This window comes from Eupeodes corollae, chromosome 1 (genome assembly GCF_945859685.1).
Source record: "Eupeodes corollae chromosome 1, idEupCoro1.1, whole genome shotgun sequence".
NCBI classification, from domain to species: domain Eukaryota; kingdom Metazoa; phylum Arthropoda; class Insecta; order Diptera; family Syrphidae; genus Eupeodes; species Eupeodes corollae.
In genome coordinates, this window is record NC_079147.1 from 214524410 (window position 1) to 214543561 (window position 19152).

At 32.1% G+C, this 19152-nt stretch overlaps 1 protein-coding gene across 2 annotated transcripts in view; it reads left to right on the top strand.

Annotated features, from left to right (window-relative positions):
• Positions 1-3495, top strand: part of LOC129942765 (organic cation transporter-like protein) — an 81516-nt gene extending 78021 nt beyond the window's left edge. For both annotated transcript variants that reach the window (XM_056051826.1, XM_056051827.1), the window contains exons 5-7: positions 2432-2606; positions 2789-2934; positions 3083-3495. In XM_056051826.1, the coding sequence (XP_055907801.1) occupies positions 2432-2606; positions 2789-2934; positions 3083-3187 (426 nt within the window). In that variant the 3' untranslated portion in view covers positions 3188-3495. The remainder of the gene's footprint in view (positions 1-2431; positions 2607-2788; positions 2935-3082) is intronic.
• The last annotated feature ends 15657 nt before the right edge of the window (positions 3496-19152 follow it).

Consider the following 19152-nt stretch of genomic DNA (forward strand, 5'->3'; position numbering starts at 1 on the left):
CTGCACATCATGGTTGTTCAATTGATTAGCAAAAAATTCGGTAATCAGGGGTCTTTAGCAGTCACAATTAACTGGAAACGTTCTGTCCACAAACCCACACCAAAGACAGTTTTTGTGGATATGAAGATGTATTAATGCAAACTTTGGGATTATTGTCAATTCAAAGTAGTCAGTTTTGTTTATTGACAAATTTATTCAACTAAAAATGAGCGTAGTCGCTAAACTAAATTTGCTTTGCAATTTTGCTAACCTACGGTGCTAGGGTATCATTCTGCCGTCTGCCTAATTGACAAAACATATAAGTTGGGAACTTATTTTTTATGAAATTTATATATCATATCATCCACTTTTGCAATTAGGTGGTACAGTGATTCTTTCCATTAATTCAAATCAAAGTTATCTATGTTAAGATCCATGTCGTGCTCCTTATTAAGTTTAAACCATCTTCATATTGCTTAGCTCCTCACACTTGAGCTGCAAAGAACACGATTGATTCTGCTACTGCCTTGCTGTGTGCGATATTTTTGTTTGGGAAACACCTTCTTTAAGATGCGCTGATGGCGGCTTTTACACTTGTTAGCTTTTCTCTAAGATGTTGTTTCATATTTAATTTTTTTGTCAAAATCACTCCAAGGTATTTGAACTCTTTTACAATCTCTATTTTTTCACCATTGGGGTTCCATTTTTCATTAAGGCAGTTTCTACCTTCTTGATATTGGACTTTTACATGTTTACTTTTAGGTTCCATAGTTTACAGTACTCAAAAATCCGGTTTATCATAAGCTGTAGTGATTCTGGAGATGACGCAAGACCCACGATATCATCCACAAACAAGGGTGCTTTAAATAATTTTCCCGCAAGTATGAAATCGACTATCGAATGAAGTCTTCGATAAATAGAGCGAATAGGCTTCGACTCATCGTACAACCTTGTCTAACGCCTGATTTAGTTCTGAACCAATCCGACCTTTCTGTACCATTCCAAACTGTTGCATTAGTATCTATATCCAGGCTTTGCAGGACTCTTCCAAATTTTAATGACATTCTCATTTCTCATACCAAAGAGCTTATAGAAAAGAGCTTGTCTATTCACCGTGTCAAATGCAGACTTAAAAAGAAAAACGCGTATAACTTCTTCCTTCTCCTTACAAATGAATCCGCAATGCTTTTCAGAACAAAGATATGGTCGATTGTTGAGTAACCGGATCTAAAGCCTGCTTAAGATTCTTTCAACAGCTTATTTTCTACAATCCATATATTGCGCGGTGTTTGCCGAACATCTGTAAATATTTTATAACACGAATTTAAAAAAGATATTCCTCGATAGCTCCACATCTCAGACCAGCTTCCTTTTTTGTGGATCGGTAAAATGATTGATTCCCTAAATTCTTGAGGAATCATACCTCGTTGTAAACTGCAGTCAACTTGCTTATTAACTCAACGGTGCCATACTTAAATAATTCAGCTGGTATCCCATTGGAGCCTGCGGCTTTTCCATCCTTCATTTTGTTCATTGCTGCATCTACTTCTTCGTTGGTTATATTTGTGTCCAAAACTTCATTATAAATACCAGGTTGTGTAAAATGAAAGTTGATTTCTTCATAAATTAGGTTTGGGAAATTTTTAAAACGGTCTGCCAAAAGCAAGGGGCTTAACTTGGGATAGATTTGAAAGGTTTTGCCATTCAAATTGTTCAACAACTTCCAAAAGTCCTTCTATCTCATACAATTCGATAAGCATTTAGCTTCTGTCTCAAAGTATTTTTTTTTTAAACACAAGGTCTTGTAATAGGTGTTTGCTTGAAGATATTGTCTTTCAAAGTGCTCATCGCCTGCGCGACTATAAGCTCTTAACCATCCAAATCATAATTTTCTGGCCTTTTTATACTCTAGATCAAAACAGGGCGCTATAAAGCTATCTTGTGCTTTCCTAATACTGCACAACGTTCTCGGATATGATGCTTTCATGACCTCTTCTAACAGACCCAGGTTATATTGCTGTTAACTTTGGAGGGAAGTGTTAAGATTTATTTGGTACTGAACTCTATTTTTTTGGTTCCACCTTAGTTTTGGTATGAGTCTCATAGGGTTTGAGTCTTCAGTTGCTATCGAAAGTCCACAAGTCACAACTAACAACAGCTAGTGATCCGAAAAGGGCACATTTTCAACTTTGAACTCAATTATTCGGTCGTTCCAATTACCACTAATAAGGCTGTAATCAATTATCGAACTACCCTGATTGCCGACAAAAGTTAATTCACCTTCCTTATCAGCACAGCTGGTTCCATTGATAATTCGAAGACCATACGAATTATAAACATCCAAAGGTATAGAAACTTAAAGTTGTATACCTTTAAAAAAAACGCCCCTTATCTTCACTCTTTTTACAATATAATTGTTCTTATCATAACTTAAATTGATTTTATTTTCCAGGCAATTGCAGGTCTCGTTGAATCCATATCTATCTGCGCTAGCATCGTTGTCGTGCTCAAACTAGGTATTCGAAAAAATCTCATAGCCTACATGCTCATCTCTGGCTTGTGTTGTCTAGCAGTCAATTTAGTTCCGGGTGGGAATCTCTATGGCGTCATTGGATTAGCAATGATAGGTAAGTTTAATTCAGAATAAATTATCCACATTACATTTATCCATTTCCATATAAATTTTATTATAAAGACAAAAACCACACAAAATCATGTTGATTAAAAAATTAATAAAAAATCATAAACTCCAATTAAGTTTAATAATAATAATTTTTGTTCCGTTCTCTACGACTACGACTACGCGCAGCTAAATGTGTTATCGGAGCCAACAATGCAATCATCCCAACTTTCACCGCACAACAATATCCAACGGTTGTGCGAAACTTCGGCCTTGGGATGGGCAACCTAGCTGCTGGCGTAGCCCTGATACTTGTTCCGTATATGTGGTTACTGGTGAGTGAGCTACGAGTATATACGTAGAATAGATACACTTTAATCAATTTCGAATAAAATTCAAATTTAATGGGATTTTTCAAACTTATTTATATTTTCTTTCTTTTTTCTTCTCTTATTTTCTTTTCCTTATTTGTATATAAACCAGGAGCACGTATCGCCATTGCTACCTTTAACCATAATGGGTGTTTGTGGTATTGTTGGAGCTGGAGCTTTGATGATGATGAAAGATGTTTCCACAGATGCAGAATGAGGATGATGATCATCAAAGGGGAGCTGGCTGGGAGTAAGGAGGCGGTCATGGGACTCGCCTATATAAATATACATAAGTTGTTGTACTGTGATAGAGGACATCACACACAAAGAATATATTTTCTTCCTTGAGAAAAATATAAAACTTTGGTGGGATATACCTTTCTTGGTTAAATGGTTAAGTTTTATTTTCTTTTTCTTATATTAAGTTCTATGCAGTATTTTTTGTTAGAGTTAAGAGAATTAATTTTAAGTTGTAAATTTAATAAAAATAAAGTTAAATTACTTGTTTTAAGTTGTATGTGGTAATTGAAGAGTATTTATATTAACGTATTCATTAAACTATTGAATGAGGCCCGAAAGCTTAAAATTTGTTTCTTTTATGGCCATTTTATTAAGTTTCTTTCGAAACTACAAGGTTATCCATTTTACGGTTTCAAAAGTAAACATTGTAAAACAAATATAAAATTCTTCTTTCTTTTGTGATATTTCTTCTTATTTATGAACGTTGACGCTATGTGTAAAACACTGCAAAATTTGGCAAGCATCGATTCTTTTGAGGTAATTTTCGACACATATCGCTACGAGAACAAATTACGCGGCCAGGAAATATCTCTTGCAATAAAGTCATATTGGCTCGAGTTGTGTGGCATGTGGTCGTTCCATCGTCGTTTTCGAAGAAGTAAGGTCCAATCACACAGTCCTTATTCCTGAGAACTACGAGGAATCAAAACATTCAGGTCTTTGGCAACACTTTCAATTACAACAGCGATATTTTGAGTGGTACAAGCGAAACGATAATGCAATTGAATTACAATATCTGTAACCAATCTAGAATGTTCAAATTCTTCACAATTTTGCCAATTGCCTTTGTAGTTGGACGATTATGAAAACCACATTCTCCTCTTAAAGCACGATAAGTGGCTGTGGCAGAACCACCATTTTTGTTCAGTTCATAATTCTGGATCTATATCGTAACGCAACATTGCAATAGTTATAGAGCTTGAAGACATCCATCTCATTCAGCATACTAAGAACTTGTTCCTCTGTTAAAAAGTGACTTCCAACAATATTTGTTCTAGTTTCCCTTAAAGTTGGACATGTTCCGACGAAATGTATGACGTTTTTTCTTTCTGCTAAATTATACAAATAGTACACTCCAGTGGTAAATCGAGGCTGTTCGGTGTGAAGTTCAAGTTGAGTAGTTCGCTTTTTAACTTGACCATTGTTGCAATGACGTTTACATTATTTGCATCATGGAAGTACTTCCTTTCTGCGAGATTATGGTTGAGCCTATTGTAAGTTGTTTTGAACAAGGATCCAACTGCCTCAGTTGCATATTTTGCTCTACACTTCTTATCTATCGCTGCTATAACCTTGTACATAAGAGCTTTACTGTGCGATACATCTTCCACATTTAAATTAAAATTTAAATTGCATCCTTTTGCGAGACTCGACCACTCACTGTACCAGTGATTTCGGCCTTCTACAGCTTTTACTACTAGTTTTCTAACAAGTCGGTATCGGTTCATACTAAAAACGTGCAAGAGATAATCTGCTTGCATCTTTAGGGCCTTTATAAATCACGTTATGTGTTAAGAGTTTCTCCACCGTAGGAAACTTTTTGCATCCCCATACTTGTGAGCCATACAAAAATATACTTTCTGCAACTGCTTTAAATAACTTATATTTACTACTGTGAGCTATGTTTTCGTTCATAAAGCATCTTTTCCATGAAATATTAATTGCAGTTTTTGCCTTTTGTACTTTCTAGCTAAAATGTTTTTCCAAATTAAGGTTTCTTGAAAAAATTCCTCCTAGGTATTTGTATTCGTTAACACATTCTATATCTTTTTCGTTGAAATTCCACTTTTCATTCGATGCATTTCGTCCACCCCCTTTCTTAAAGATCATCACGTAAGATTTTTGAGTATTGACTGTAAGGTTCCAAAGACAGCAGTAGGTACATATACTCTATTTATCATTTATGTAGTAAGTTTTAACAATTTGTATGCGTTGTGCGATAGTTAAGCGATCCATTTTCGTAAATGTCAGACTTTCAACTGATAAAACAAAAATGGTTTAACAACTTAGTTTGACAGACGTCTTATTCCAGTCCTATACTTTTAAAATCCCCAAATTGGATAACTCGTTATAACCATAAGAATGGTATATCAAAATGTCAGAAATCTGTCCCGGACTACGAAAATGTATGTCCAAGACGTTTTGTTTGCCCACGAGATCTAAAAAGTGGACAGATTAAAATATTTGCTAAAGACTTGAAGAAATTGACAATAGAAATAGAAATTTTCAGTAATCTTTTCTTGGATACAAAACTATTGGATACAAAACTACAGTGAATTCAAAATTGATATGAAAGACATTCATTAAATATCCACTAACTCCCGTTTTTCAATATTTTGGCATTTAGAGGGATCGATGATAACATTGTAAAGCTAAAACAGTTTAACGGAATTTCGGTCAGAGAAACCATTGAAAATTTCTGTGTAAACGAAAATGGAAACATTGAAAGTAAAAACATTGATAGTGAAAACATGACTTTTTAATTTTCATCCGATGAATCTGATGATGAATGATTTTTTCTATAAAACAAAATTTCAAATAAAATGTTTGATTTTTATTAAATTTGATGATGGAAAGAGATTTTTGTATTTATTGGATCGTTTAAAATGCACATTCTAATTAGTGTTCTGATATAGGAACAAAATTATTAAGGTTTTAAGTTGAAAAATGCACTTGAAAAAGCTCAAAATGCGTCTAACAAGCAGATGGCTGAAAATAAAACGCCTTAGATACACTTTTTTGTAATCAGAGGATTACCACTCATGTGGTTATCATTTCGATCCAAAAATCGAAAAAATTCCGACTTTCGAACGCTTAACCCCGAACACGTCTGAAAAAAAACTGCTAAACGATTAAATTTGATATAATGGTGCTTATATCTACACGTTCACGTTCACTCCACTGCCAAAACTTGTTATCGGCTCTTAGATTTATTGTAAGACTAATTTCCATGAAACTCAATAATATGGCCTTGAGAAAAATCAAACAACTTAGGTATTTGTTTTTTAGGAAATTATATTTTTGGTAAACTGGTCCAAAATATTTGAAACCATTATTTTCGAAAACTATAGCTAGGATATATCATTTAATATGATAAAAAAAAACAACGTGAAAAAAGAATTTTGTACTCTTTATAGAATTTTTAAATCCAATTTTTCAAATCATTGAGGTTAAAAAAATATGAATGAATGAAATATTTTAAGGCACAAAAAAAAACAGAACCACTTAAATATCATTTTCCTTACAAATGTATTGTTCTGGCGAATTGATTCTCGGTAAAAAAGTGTAGAGACTGCTTAAAGTTTTCAATTTCGATCGAGTTAAGTTATGGATGTTGTTTTATTTTCAAATAAAATTAAACTTTTTTTTCGATTACTTTTCAAATCAAAAAGAGGTTATCACACTTCAGAATTTTCAGAAAGTAGTAAGCTTATAGCAATCGTCAAACTATGATCAGAGGCTCATCATAATGTGTTAGTTGTTAGTAAAATAAAAAATACAATTATAGCCTAACACACGCACAAAATACAAAACATAATTAACATTTAGCTATTACAGAACAAAACAAACAATGATTTTAATCCCACTTGATTTATAACTATCGATGAGCACTTTAAGTTACGTATATAAAATGCTTATTTTTCCCATAGTTAGTTAATATGCATAAAATCAAATGTACGCAGGTGATGAGTTCCGCCTCGGTAATTCAAATGTACACAAGATAGCAAATAAGGTGCATCAATTTCACCATTAATGAGTTGATGAAGAATTTTAAGGTCATTATGGACACGCTTTTGATGGAGAGATTGCATTTGAAGAAGCTGAATACGATGTTCATAGGGAGGCAGATCATAAGGATCATCCCAAGGAAGACCCTTTAGTAAAAAGCAAATGAAATTATGTAGAAGCATATTCCAGATGAGGACGAACATGGCAATTATACAAAGAAAGGGTAACATAGGGATCATTGAACTCCTTTGCCCAGTGTTTTATAAAACCAAGCATGGAACTTGCCTTATTGACAATAAAATTAATGTGATGTGCTAACTCTAAGTTGGAACAGAAATGAACACCTAAATCTTTAAATGTGAAGACACGACAGAGTTTTTGATGTGATATTTATTTATTCAGCTTAATACAATCTATCATAACTTAACTTAACTTAACACTAGCTTAACATTTTTTTTTGTTGTTTTTTTTTTTGCAGTTCTTGTTATCAGTTTTCAACATTTATTCATGTGGGCCCTAAGGCCTTTTAATGTACAAGAACTAACAATTTTGATTTTATTTGACTTAAAATTACAAGGGACGCGGAATTCGGACTCAAAAAGGGAAAAAGTAAAGGGTATCTTTCAGATGGGCTTTGGAAATGTTGAAATCGAAGATTACCATAGCAGCGTTGCAGTGACGAAGAATTCTGGACATTGGTTCAAAGTGCCCGTAATTAGTGCGGTGATGAGGGATATAGAAAAGGGAAACAGATCGCAGATTTCGAGGGTTGGTGTTAAGATGAATATCACTCAGGAGTGCCGGGGAATCTATATTGCCCATTAACAACTGGTGAGCAAATAATATATCAGAGTTTTTGCGTCTAATATATAAGGGCTGCAAACCTATCAGTTTTAGTCGATCGGCATAAGGAGGCAAGTTGGATGTATCATCCCAAGGGAGGCCACGTAAGGCAAATTGAACGAAACGTCTTTTAACATTTTCAATTCTGAGTGAAAGGGAAACCATACTTGGCATGCATATTCAAGATGAGGACGGACTAGGGAAATGTAAAGCGCTTTAGTTACATAGGGGTTGGAAAATTCTTTTGACCACCTCTTAATAAAACCGAGAGTACTATTATCTTTATTAATAATCTGGTCAAAATGGGAATGGAAATTCAGGTGTTTGTCACACATATATCAAGACTCGACTACGTTGACGGCGTCATTAAGGAAGTAGTATACTCTATGAGATGGGATTTGTTTGCGCGAAAAGTTCATTTATTTACATTTACCTCCATTTTACTCTAGGAAATTATGCATGCACCAAACAAAAAAGATATTAAGATCATTTTGTAAAAGTAAGGAATCAGATGGAGTAGAGATAATCTTAAAAATTTTCTTATCATCCGCAAACATTAGGGTATCTGAGTTTTTTTAATTTAAGACAGACATCGTTAACAGATAAGACGAAGAGAAGGGGGCCAAGGTGACTACCTTGTGGGACTCCAGAAGTTGCATGTATGGGACTAGAGACTGAGTTCCGGAAAAGGACTCTATAAGTTCTATTCGCAAGATAGGAGCTTATCCAGTTTATAAATATAGATCGAAAGCCTAGGGCTCTTAGTTTGAGATAAATTATCTTATGGGATATTTTATCAAAGGCTTTGCTGTAATCAGTGTATACAACATCAACTTCTTTGCCATTCTCAAGGGCTGACAAAACTTTGGATATAAATTCAATTAAGTTAGTCGTAGTGGACCTACCTTTAAGAAAACCAAGTTGAGCGGGGGAGAATAAAGGCTTGCAATGGAAATAAACGGAATCATAAACTAAGTTTTCAAAAAGTTTTGGAATGCATGAACGTTTAGCAATAGGTCTATAATTGTTAATTTCAGTTTTATTGCCTTGTTTATTTATGGGAAATATAAATGAATCTTTCCATATATGAGGAAACACACCTTGGGAAAGAGAGAGTTCAAAGAGTGCTGTTAGAGGCTTTGACAGAGAATGCATACATTTTTTTAGAACAACTGATGAGACGCCATCAGGACCCGGGCTAAAGTTTTCCTTGAGGCTTACGATTTTGGCAAGTACCATTTCTTCAGTTATTGTAAACGATGAAAGGGAGGTTTACATGCAACCATCTAAATAACTGAAGAAGTGTGGATCAGGATCATGCAGATGTTCAGTATACGATTTGCTAAAGTAATTAGCAAATGGATTTGATATGGTTGTTGGATCAGAAGAGATTATGTTAGAGAAACTCATTGAGATCAGATTTTCGTTTGACATTTATAAACTTGAGAAATTTCCTTGCATCAGAATGAAGGTTATTTTCCATTTGGTTAAGGTATTGGTTATAAAGGGATTCCCTTAATTCAGAGAAAGAATTATAGGCGAGAAGATAGTTATTGTGATCAGTATCAGATTTGGACTGTAAAAAGATCTTTCAAAGCTTGTTACGGGTATTTCTTAGGCTACGGAGCTCTCTGTTGTACCAAGGGGGAGCAGAGGTGAAATCTTTTTTACGAGAGAACGGTACTGATTCTTCAATACAGTACGAAAGAATCCAATAAAACTAATTTGTAAGGGACTCAACTGTTAAGTGGAGGGATCTTAATTCAAAGTCGGCTGAGCTAAGAAGATTGTTAAGTTTGGAGAAATCAGCCCTACGACAATCATAATAGTAATTTTCAATTTCAAAAAAGTTGTTTTCAAAATCAATGGGGAAGAAGAGATTAAGGGGTTTATGATAGCGATCCAAGGTTGTGAGAAGGTGAGGGCTCGGGGAGACAACACAGTTATCGGAATCAGATGACAATATGACATCGAGGTGTCTCCCCATAAAGTTTGCTACTCCATTCAGTTGAAAAAGACCACAATCAGACAGACGATCAATAAACAGCGATTCAGATTCAGAAGAGATGTTAGTTGGAAAGAAGGATATCTGATCATCTGAGTTGGACCAATTGAGATGGGGAAGATTAAAGTCTCCAAGAACTATGATCAAATCATTAGGTTTCACTAGTTCAAGCAGATAATCAATGGCATTAACAGCAGCTTGGTATGCTTTAATTTGTTGGGCTGGTCGAATATAACAACAAAGGACAAAAACAAAACTTAGGGAGTGTAACCTTAGCTTATACACCTTCAAATTCGATTGAAGTGGGAATACGGAGTAATGAACTTTTAAAATTACTAGTGAAAGCTGAAAGCACACCACGACCGTGTGTATTACTCGCATATTCTACGACATCCATTCGATAGATGGAATAGTCGTTAGTGAAGAGTTCAGTACTATGGATAACAGGTGTGAGGTTGGTTTCGGTAAGGGCAAAGATGTCATAAGGAAGGTTTTGGGAGTTATTAAAGACGGCAGACGTTTTAGACCTTAACCCTCTTAGATTTTGATAGTAAAGGCTAAGACATTTAGGTTCAGTGGTCTTTAAGTTAGGAGCGATCTGATTTGTTGGGATTCTCTTTCAAAGAGGTGCCCATATAAGTAACATAGCTCTAGCATATACAAAATTAGAAAGAGACTTAAATTCGTTAAAGTAAAGAGTTTAACATATTAATAGAAGTTGGTTGGAGACAGAGTTTTGAGATAAATTCATTTAAACCGATCTGCAAAAGTTTTAAGAAAGGACCAAAACAAAAATTAAAAAAAGTTTTCAAATCAGATCTAAAAATAATTGTTCCATCGCTAAGTACTGATACATTGATGAAATGATGATATATGCTACTTATTAGAAAAAAATTGCTAACCAACAAAAATTACGTGTGTACGTAGTCCAATAAATTTACCATGCCCACCACACTCATACAAACCGAGCTAATTAAACTAGTCTCCTTTTTTCAATTCAATTTAATTTGTTATTCATATTTTCGTTATTCAAAATTTCTATTTGCTTCATTTATTTTGGTTAAATTGGACTCAAAATGAAAAAAAAATTCAGTTGACTATTTTTGACATGTTGCATTCAGACCTCAAGTTCGAAAAACTGGATTATTTACAAGACTTGTTTTGAGAAAAGTTATATCACAATTATTGTAGGGTGGGTTTTTTTCCAATCTTTGATTTTGAATGTAGACTATTTTTTCTAAAAACACCGTTGGACCTCCATCACATACTATTTACTTCCCATAAGAATTTATTGTAATGGGTCCGATTTGTCGAATCGAAAATTTTTACATTTCTCTACGTTTCAAGGTCCCTATAGTCGAAATAAAAGATTTTTAGACAGATGTCTGTGAGTGCGTGTGTACGTACGTTGGTACGTCCGTACGTTCGCAACGTTTTTTTCGTCGTCCATAGCTCAAGAAGCAGAAGAAATATCTACTTCAAATTAATGTTGTTATACAGACAGTAATGCAGAAAGATGCAGAAAGGGCTCTCAAGCCTTTTGGGTGGGTGGTTTTTTTTACCATAGCAGTTTAAAAAAGGGAACATTTTGGTTAACACTTAATATCTCAAGAACCAATGACGCTAGAGACTTGAGTTAAATCGTATATTATATATTGTAACGTGATACCAAACCAGTATATCCACCAGTATAAAAAAACTGAAAAAAAAACTTGTCACCTCGAAAATTTTACGAATATAAAATGATTTTATCTCCAAAATAATTTTGTGCAGCGAAAAATAAAATTTTTAACATCTGGTAAAATTTTGAGAAAAATCAAATTGACAGTTTTTTTTTAAAAAAATAAAAACCTAGGAAAAATATTACTCAAAGTTGTTAAAAATTGAATTTGAAAAATATTGTTTTCAACATTCAGTAAAATTTTGAGAAAAATCGAAAAGACATTTTTTTTACAACAAATAAAAACCTAAGTAAAGAAATTAATAAAAGTTGGTAAAAATTGATTTCGACTCAAAAAACTTTTCAAAACTTTAAAACATTGGCTTTAAACTAATTTTATTTTTTTAAATATTGTTGTCAATATTCAAACAAAAATTGAGAAAAATCTGTTTAACAGTTGTTTACAAAAAATAAAAACCTAAAAAAAAAATACTGAAACTTGGTAGAAATTTCTACGTGCGGGTGGCATCCCAGACTCTTTTTTATTTCTTCTTTTGGCCCAATCTTTTCACTCCAGAGTTAAAGTTACTTATTACAAATTGTCTGTTTAAGTTTTAATTCATCGATTGTTTGAAACAACTGCTCCTGCCCGTTACATCTGCAGACACAACTTTAGGCTCAAATTGTAGTTAATTTATCAGAACATGATATAACATAACATGACATAATAAATGATACAAATTGTAAATTCTCTTTGAAGGTAAAAAATATAATATATATATATATAATATATATGTATATAAGCTGTTTAACATATGTAGATGTGTAGTTTGTAATAAAAGAATTAAGCTTAAAGCCCAAGATGTTTCAGCTAATATTTATATTAATTTTGTAGAATTAAACCTAAAACACCTTAAACACTGCCAAATGTTTTTTTTAGAGTTATCTTATTGCGACCAATCTTGATAAAGAAAGAGCTATGCCAGAATACATACAATTTAATCCAACCATACGATTCTATAAGAACAACAAAAAGCGATTGTAACAAACTTATGAAATGGAAAAAGCATACTCAACTCAAACTAAAATTATGCAACTTAATTTACTATTTATTTACTTTTTGATAGGGAAGTTAATTTAAATGTTTGTGAATAAAGTAAACTTTACCTTTTGAAAATTGTGGCCTATTGTTTGATGACATAGTTCTTTTAGTGTTGCGTATAAGTGCATGGTGATACTACACATAAACCTATAATAATGTTAACCTTCAACCCATAAATATTTTACGTTAGATGAGAAAAAAATCATATTATTTTACTTGGTGACACGCGTACGAGCGACGCAACTAACAGAACTTCTAATAACTTCATAAATAAGACGTTGCTAGTTAGGAAGGTAATAAGGTATCTATGAGTTTTGTGTGAAAATCCAACAAGATAAAGGTATTTCAATGGAATTAAAAAAATAAACTCTTCAACTTGTTGATTAGTTTGTTTTTTAAAAGATACGTAACAACATAACTTGATAGAATGAATATGTCCATCTATTTATGACTGGTTCAAATTGGATTCATTTACGCCAGAATTTGGTTCAATATGGCACAAAACAACTGTTTTATTTGTTTCCATTTAGAAATAAAAAATGAGTTAAGTCGTACGACAGACATTGCGTTCAACATTTAAGAGCCTAGGTATTTTTATTATTTTCTTGATATTCCCATGTTCATTTAGTCAAATGCATTTATTTAATGCCTCTTCGTGACTTTAAATGCTTACTACACTAAGCACGACGACAAAGCACAATCTAATATTTGATTTAATTTAATTGCGAATTAAGTGAGTACCTACATAATGTATGTATTACTTACCTACTAAAAAATAACTAATTTACGAGTTTCAGGTTCTTCATATATATGAGAACAGTTCTCGGGGCAAATATCCATTGAATGAGGGATATAATTTCCTATTTCTTATCATTTGATGAACTTTAATTATTATATTTTTGTTATTCTACGTACATACATACATACGTATCTTCCTATTTACTAAAAGCCAGAGCTTTAATAGTTGGCATTTTATAATAATTTATAAACATGAATGTAATAACTTCCAATGGGTACTTACCGAGTTTGTTTTGACAACGATTGTGAGTTAACAAAATTATAATTGGTAGGTAAAGTATTTCACGTTTAAACACATTTTATATTCTGGGTTTCCACAAATTTTTATATTAAATACCAATTCGGTTCTTTTTGAAAACACTTTGTTGACGAAGTTTTGTATAATCTTTAATTGTTCCAAATTTCTAAAATTCTAAACAATACACAAATTTTAATAACGAGACGAGACAGTAAGGATAAAGCTAAAGCATACATACAAAGTTCAGATGCACATGATATGAAATTGCAAGAGTGTCGGTGATAAGCTCACATGCATGTGTAGATCGAGTACATGTCAGCGATGCCACTTTGCTGCAATAGTAGTGAACCTACTGCACATTTCGCAAGATCTAAATCTACTGCCAATAAATTCAGTCTACTGGATAATAAAACGTCTCTTGGACAGCTTTCTAAAAACACATATAAATGTTATATATATATATATAACGGAGCCAATTAATTGTGAACTTGATATGATATATGAAATTACTTGAACGTTTTCAATCATGCAACAAATCTCTGTCTCTGTTTCGAAAATGCTCGTGTTTACTATTAAACTACAGAGTTCTGAGAGCTTATTTGAATTTGCATATTTATTGAGTGACACTGGCAATTCCTGATTTTACAAGAATTATTACTATAAAAAAATATAATATCTATTCCAATCAGAGTACACTCAAATACATAAATCTTCTTGAACGACAAATTTTTAATCTCAACATGGATCTTCATAAGAAATTTATAAAGCTTTCAATTCATATTTTAGAATAGAATTTCAAGCATAAATAAATTAAATTCCATGAGCTAGGAACTGATAAATTAAAAAATTATGTTCTACAAAATTTTATTCAGAAATTTGTAACAAAATAAAAAACGTTTTGATTGTAATGATGCAAAAACTTTAAAAGTATTTATACAATTTTACTTTTACTGATGGAGAGTCCTTAAAAAAAAATTTAATATTTAGTAAGATTTCCAATATTTGGTTTCAATACATATCCGTTTAAAAATACACACATAAATATAGTTGTAGATTCAATATTTATATGTTTTTTGTTCGATAAAAATCTTTTGCGGTAAGATCCAATCTACTGCTTTTCTTGTAATGATCTACTGAACTCTTCTCTTCTGAAAGTGGCAACGCTGGTACATTCTTGAAGCAAGAGTTCACTAATTTGTTTTTCGTTTTCTAATATATACTAGCTAACAAATTGATGAAATAAGATGGTTTCTAAGAACTATGCCTAAAGAACTTAAAAATTTTAGCTGATTAGATTTCTGTCAAACTTACATACAGTAATTTTGTATTCTAGTTATTAGATCTGTTCGTTTACTTTACTTGAAAAACAAACAAAAACTCAATTGGTTCCAAAGTTAATTCAAAGTGCATGTTTAACCGAATTTACAATTTCGGTACATGAAAATAAAAGTATATAGAAAAACAGTTCGATTGTACAAGTACTGTTTTATAATAGAGCAGATTGAATGATTTGTGCTTAAATGTGACATTACTATGTTTTTTTTCTTTTTCACCATTTTCACACATTTAACGATTTTAACTAAAAACTTTCTAATTGCTTTCCTTCCTGTATAACACGCTCAAAACTACGTTTTTTAACAATATTTTTATAGGATTTTCAAATCTTAACACACATTAAATTCACCATACTTCAATTTTTCACCATATTATTTGCCATAAATTGTACAATGTGGTTTAGGTATAAGATTATTTCAGACACACACCAGTTGATTTATTTTATTGTGGAAGCCAGTTCCACAAATTACACTTTTTTTGTGTATTTCAAATTTAGCATTATTTTTCAAGAGTCATTCTCATTATCATAAAATATATATTACATTTATTCATCCAGAAGGTAATTAAATGCTTTACTTACTGATTGAAGAATAGTTATTGAATTAAAACAAATATTGTTTATTGTAATGTAGCAGTGACAGATAAAACTCATCTGAGCGAATGAAAAGGTACATACTAATGGCTGCGTTCAAAAATATCCCGATAACTTTTTGGTAGTGTTTTAAGTGAAAAAGAACAGCTAATCCAAAACAGTTGGGATCAGGCTTGCCAGATTGGGCTATTTATCGGAAATTGGGCTATCTTTTTCCAAAATTGCCGACAGCAATTTCACTATGACAGCCCAATCACAATTGGGCTATAAATAGCCCAAATCTAATCTTTGACGATTTTATTTTCCGTACACATTAATGATTTATATATAAATCACTTTTGTGACTATAAATGCATTCCATAATTTGCCAACACTTTTTATTCACTGAACATACTCATTAGTTTTGCCGCCACTTCAAATCCAAAGGCCCAAGACGATATAAATCTTCTTGTTATTTTAATGGCGATAATTATTCTTCAAACTCAGTTTTTTAATTATTCGGCATTGTCATCCTCACTTGCAGTTAATAATATTTTTGAAATTCTTCATCACATAAAAACTGAAACCAATTTGAGAAATGATGATGAAATACAACTGAGCTTTGAATATACTGAAATTAAAACAAAATACCCAAATGAAGCTTGAAGTAAAAGCTTTAATCAAATAATTTATGCATACGTTTTTACATGAAATAGAGAAACGAATACCCGAAAACTACAAAATTTTTAAGAAAATTCGTTATTTTTGTCCGAATGTATGCCTTTTCGAAAAGCGGCCAAATTTTAAGGATCTACCCTTGGAGATAATACCAAAAAGCAAGAAAACAGTACAGAATATTTAAAATTTGGAAGAACAAAAATTTAGAAGAACAAATTGGAAGAATTTTGGACAGAGTTGGCTCTAAACGTAAAAAACATTTCGGGTGAATTAGCTTTCGGGGATTTGGCGTATTTCGTAATACAATTGTTAACTTTACCTGTGAGCAACACTGTAGTAGAAAGAACATTTTCTTTCATGAATTGTGTAAAAACAAAAAAAAAAACAAAACCAAGAAATCGATTGACTACAGCATCGCTCGATACAATTATGCGATTACGTATCGATGCTACAGTTAAAACAATTTGTTGTAAAGATTTTTTACCCTCGAATGAAATGATAAGTAAATTTAATCAATCAATGTACCAGTGTGATAAAAATGCCCGTGACGATGACGATAACTCTGATAAGATATCGCTTTTCTAGACTGGTTTGCAGCAGTTATATGTTAAAAGTGATAATATGTTAACTCTTCTTTTTTTTATGGACTTATGTTTCTTTTTTATTGTTTTTTTTTATATAAAAATGTATTATAATATTTTTTTTTAATAAAAATGAATTGTAATTGAAGTTATAAGAAATGTTCTGTTTTTTATTGGTATTGGGCTACTATTTGGGCTACTTTTTCGGCTCCGATTTTGGGCTACAAAAATTTTTAAATTCTGCTATGAAACTAGTTCAAAACATGGCAACCCTGTGGGATGTCAAAAAAGGAATCTAAAAGGTATCGAAGAATTTCTGGTATAGATAATTCTGTGACTATCTGACAGAACAGCTGATTCTATGTATGTTTAAATTTGAAGGAACCTAAAAACTGTATCTGGGGCGTCCTTTCCATTTAAAGGAAAAAGTAAAGAAACTTGAGATATACACAGCACCTGTTCTTGAATGTTTTTCATATTTTTACCCTTTTGTATTCAAATAAACATGGAAATTTAAAGCAACACCAAGATAAACCTCTAAATATATTCGATTTTTTTGACGCTTACTTTTCACCTCTCCACAGTCCAAGATTTGACCAACTTGTAAAATGTTTGGCTTGGAATTAAATTGGGGGGGGGGGGGGTACAACTAGAAATGGCAGACAGCTAAGTTCATAATTGGTTCTACGGCATAGTTTAGAACTTGGATATTTATAACTGAAACTTCCATGTCTCTAAGATTCATGGAAGAATTTCAGGAACTACTCTCGCTATACTACATAATTGCACACTTAAGGCACATGTTACACGTGTAGCTTATGTACAAATATATTGGTTAAATTGACTGCCTACTATTATTCGAATGCGATCAATTCCATCAAAGCTAGAAAACGTGAGCACGCACATGCTCCATTATTAATATATTCAACATTCAACAATAGGAGGTTTTATTTCCAATATTAATTTTGTATGCTTTAAATTTAAAAATAAAATATTAATGCAAAAATATTTATATCTTAAGGCATAACGCCTGACATTATGATGAGTATTAATAATATACATAATTATCAGTTTAAACATTTATTTTTTCCTTAAAATTGCTCATCGAAATAATTTGATCACCAGCCATTAATATTCAATAAGAATTGGTTTTTGGTGAAAGGCAGAAAAATAGATGTTAAAAATCTTCGTCATGGCTTCATACGCTGATAGTATAAATTGAATTAACATATAGAACTAGTTCTATTTACATTTTAACTATCTTAAAAATTTAATTAGAATAGTTTTGGTTATTTATTATTTTTATTTCTTTAGTTAAGCTTTAAAGTTAGAAACTTGTTGAGTATTTTAGAGGACAACAAGCTTTAGGGTGGGTTTGAAATTGTTTTTTAATTTTTACAATGAAAATGTTTGTTTGTTTTTGTTTTGTCTTCAAGATTATTATGAAAACTTGGATTCTATTTAGGCTTAAAGTATTCAATTTGTTTTTGTTTTTCATTAAGTTAAGTTAGGCGTTTAGATTCAAATTAGAACATAAAAGTTACGTAAGTTTATTAGACCTTAGAATATTTTTGTTAAAAGGCCAGGGTTATATAATCAATAGAATAAAAACAGAATTTAAATTTAGTTGTTTACCTACCTTTGATTTTTAACCTTTATTTAAATGAATACATTTTTCCGATTAGCCTGACTTGAGCTACTCATTTTATTTTATTGTTTTAATAATTCAGTATTTCATCTTGTCTCTAAATTTTGTTCACATTTTTACCTAAAAATAATGCGATTTGTATTACGAGAACGTTAAACGAAATTTTAATGCTATTTTGTATAGTTTACAGTTTTGAACTAGCCCGCCTTCTATGCATGCATGTAATGAGTTTCTTGTGAGGTTAATAGCAAAGTACAGAAAATGTAATTGATCGCAACAAGAGCTTCTGGAATTCACCAGCCCTGGGAAGGTTTAGATGACTTAAAAGCATTTGATTGGTCAGCTATCAAAAAATTGACTTCCAATAAATGCAACTCTATTGAAAAGTAAGTAAGAAAAATCCCTTCAAATCAGGTTATCTAAGTCTAAAGGCCCAACTATAATGGGCATAAGCTAGCATATGCGCGAATACAAAGAATCTCAATACGAGTGAACATAATAGAGTCTAACTTTGTTTCGTTCAATTTTTCTCAGTTTCGTTAACTTAAGCAAACTTAAGCAAGAGCGATCCCAGTCGCTCGCCGCATAAGTAAAATCTGACATGTAGATACGTGAGCAAAATTGCATTATGGCTATCCGCGTAATTTCACAAACTTAAGTGAATTTTCGTTGTGTTTTTGACATAAGCTTATGT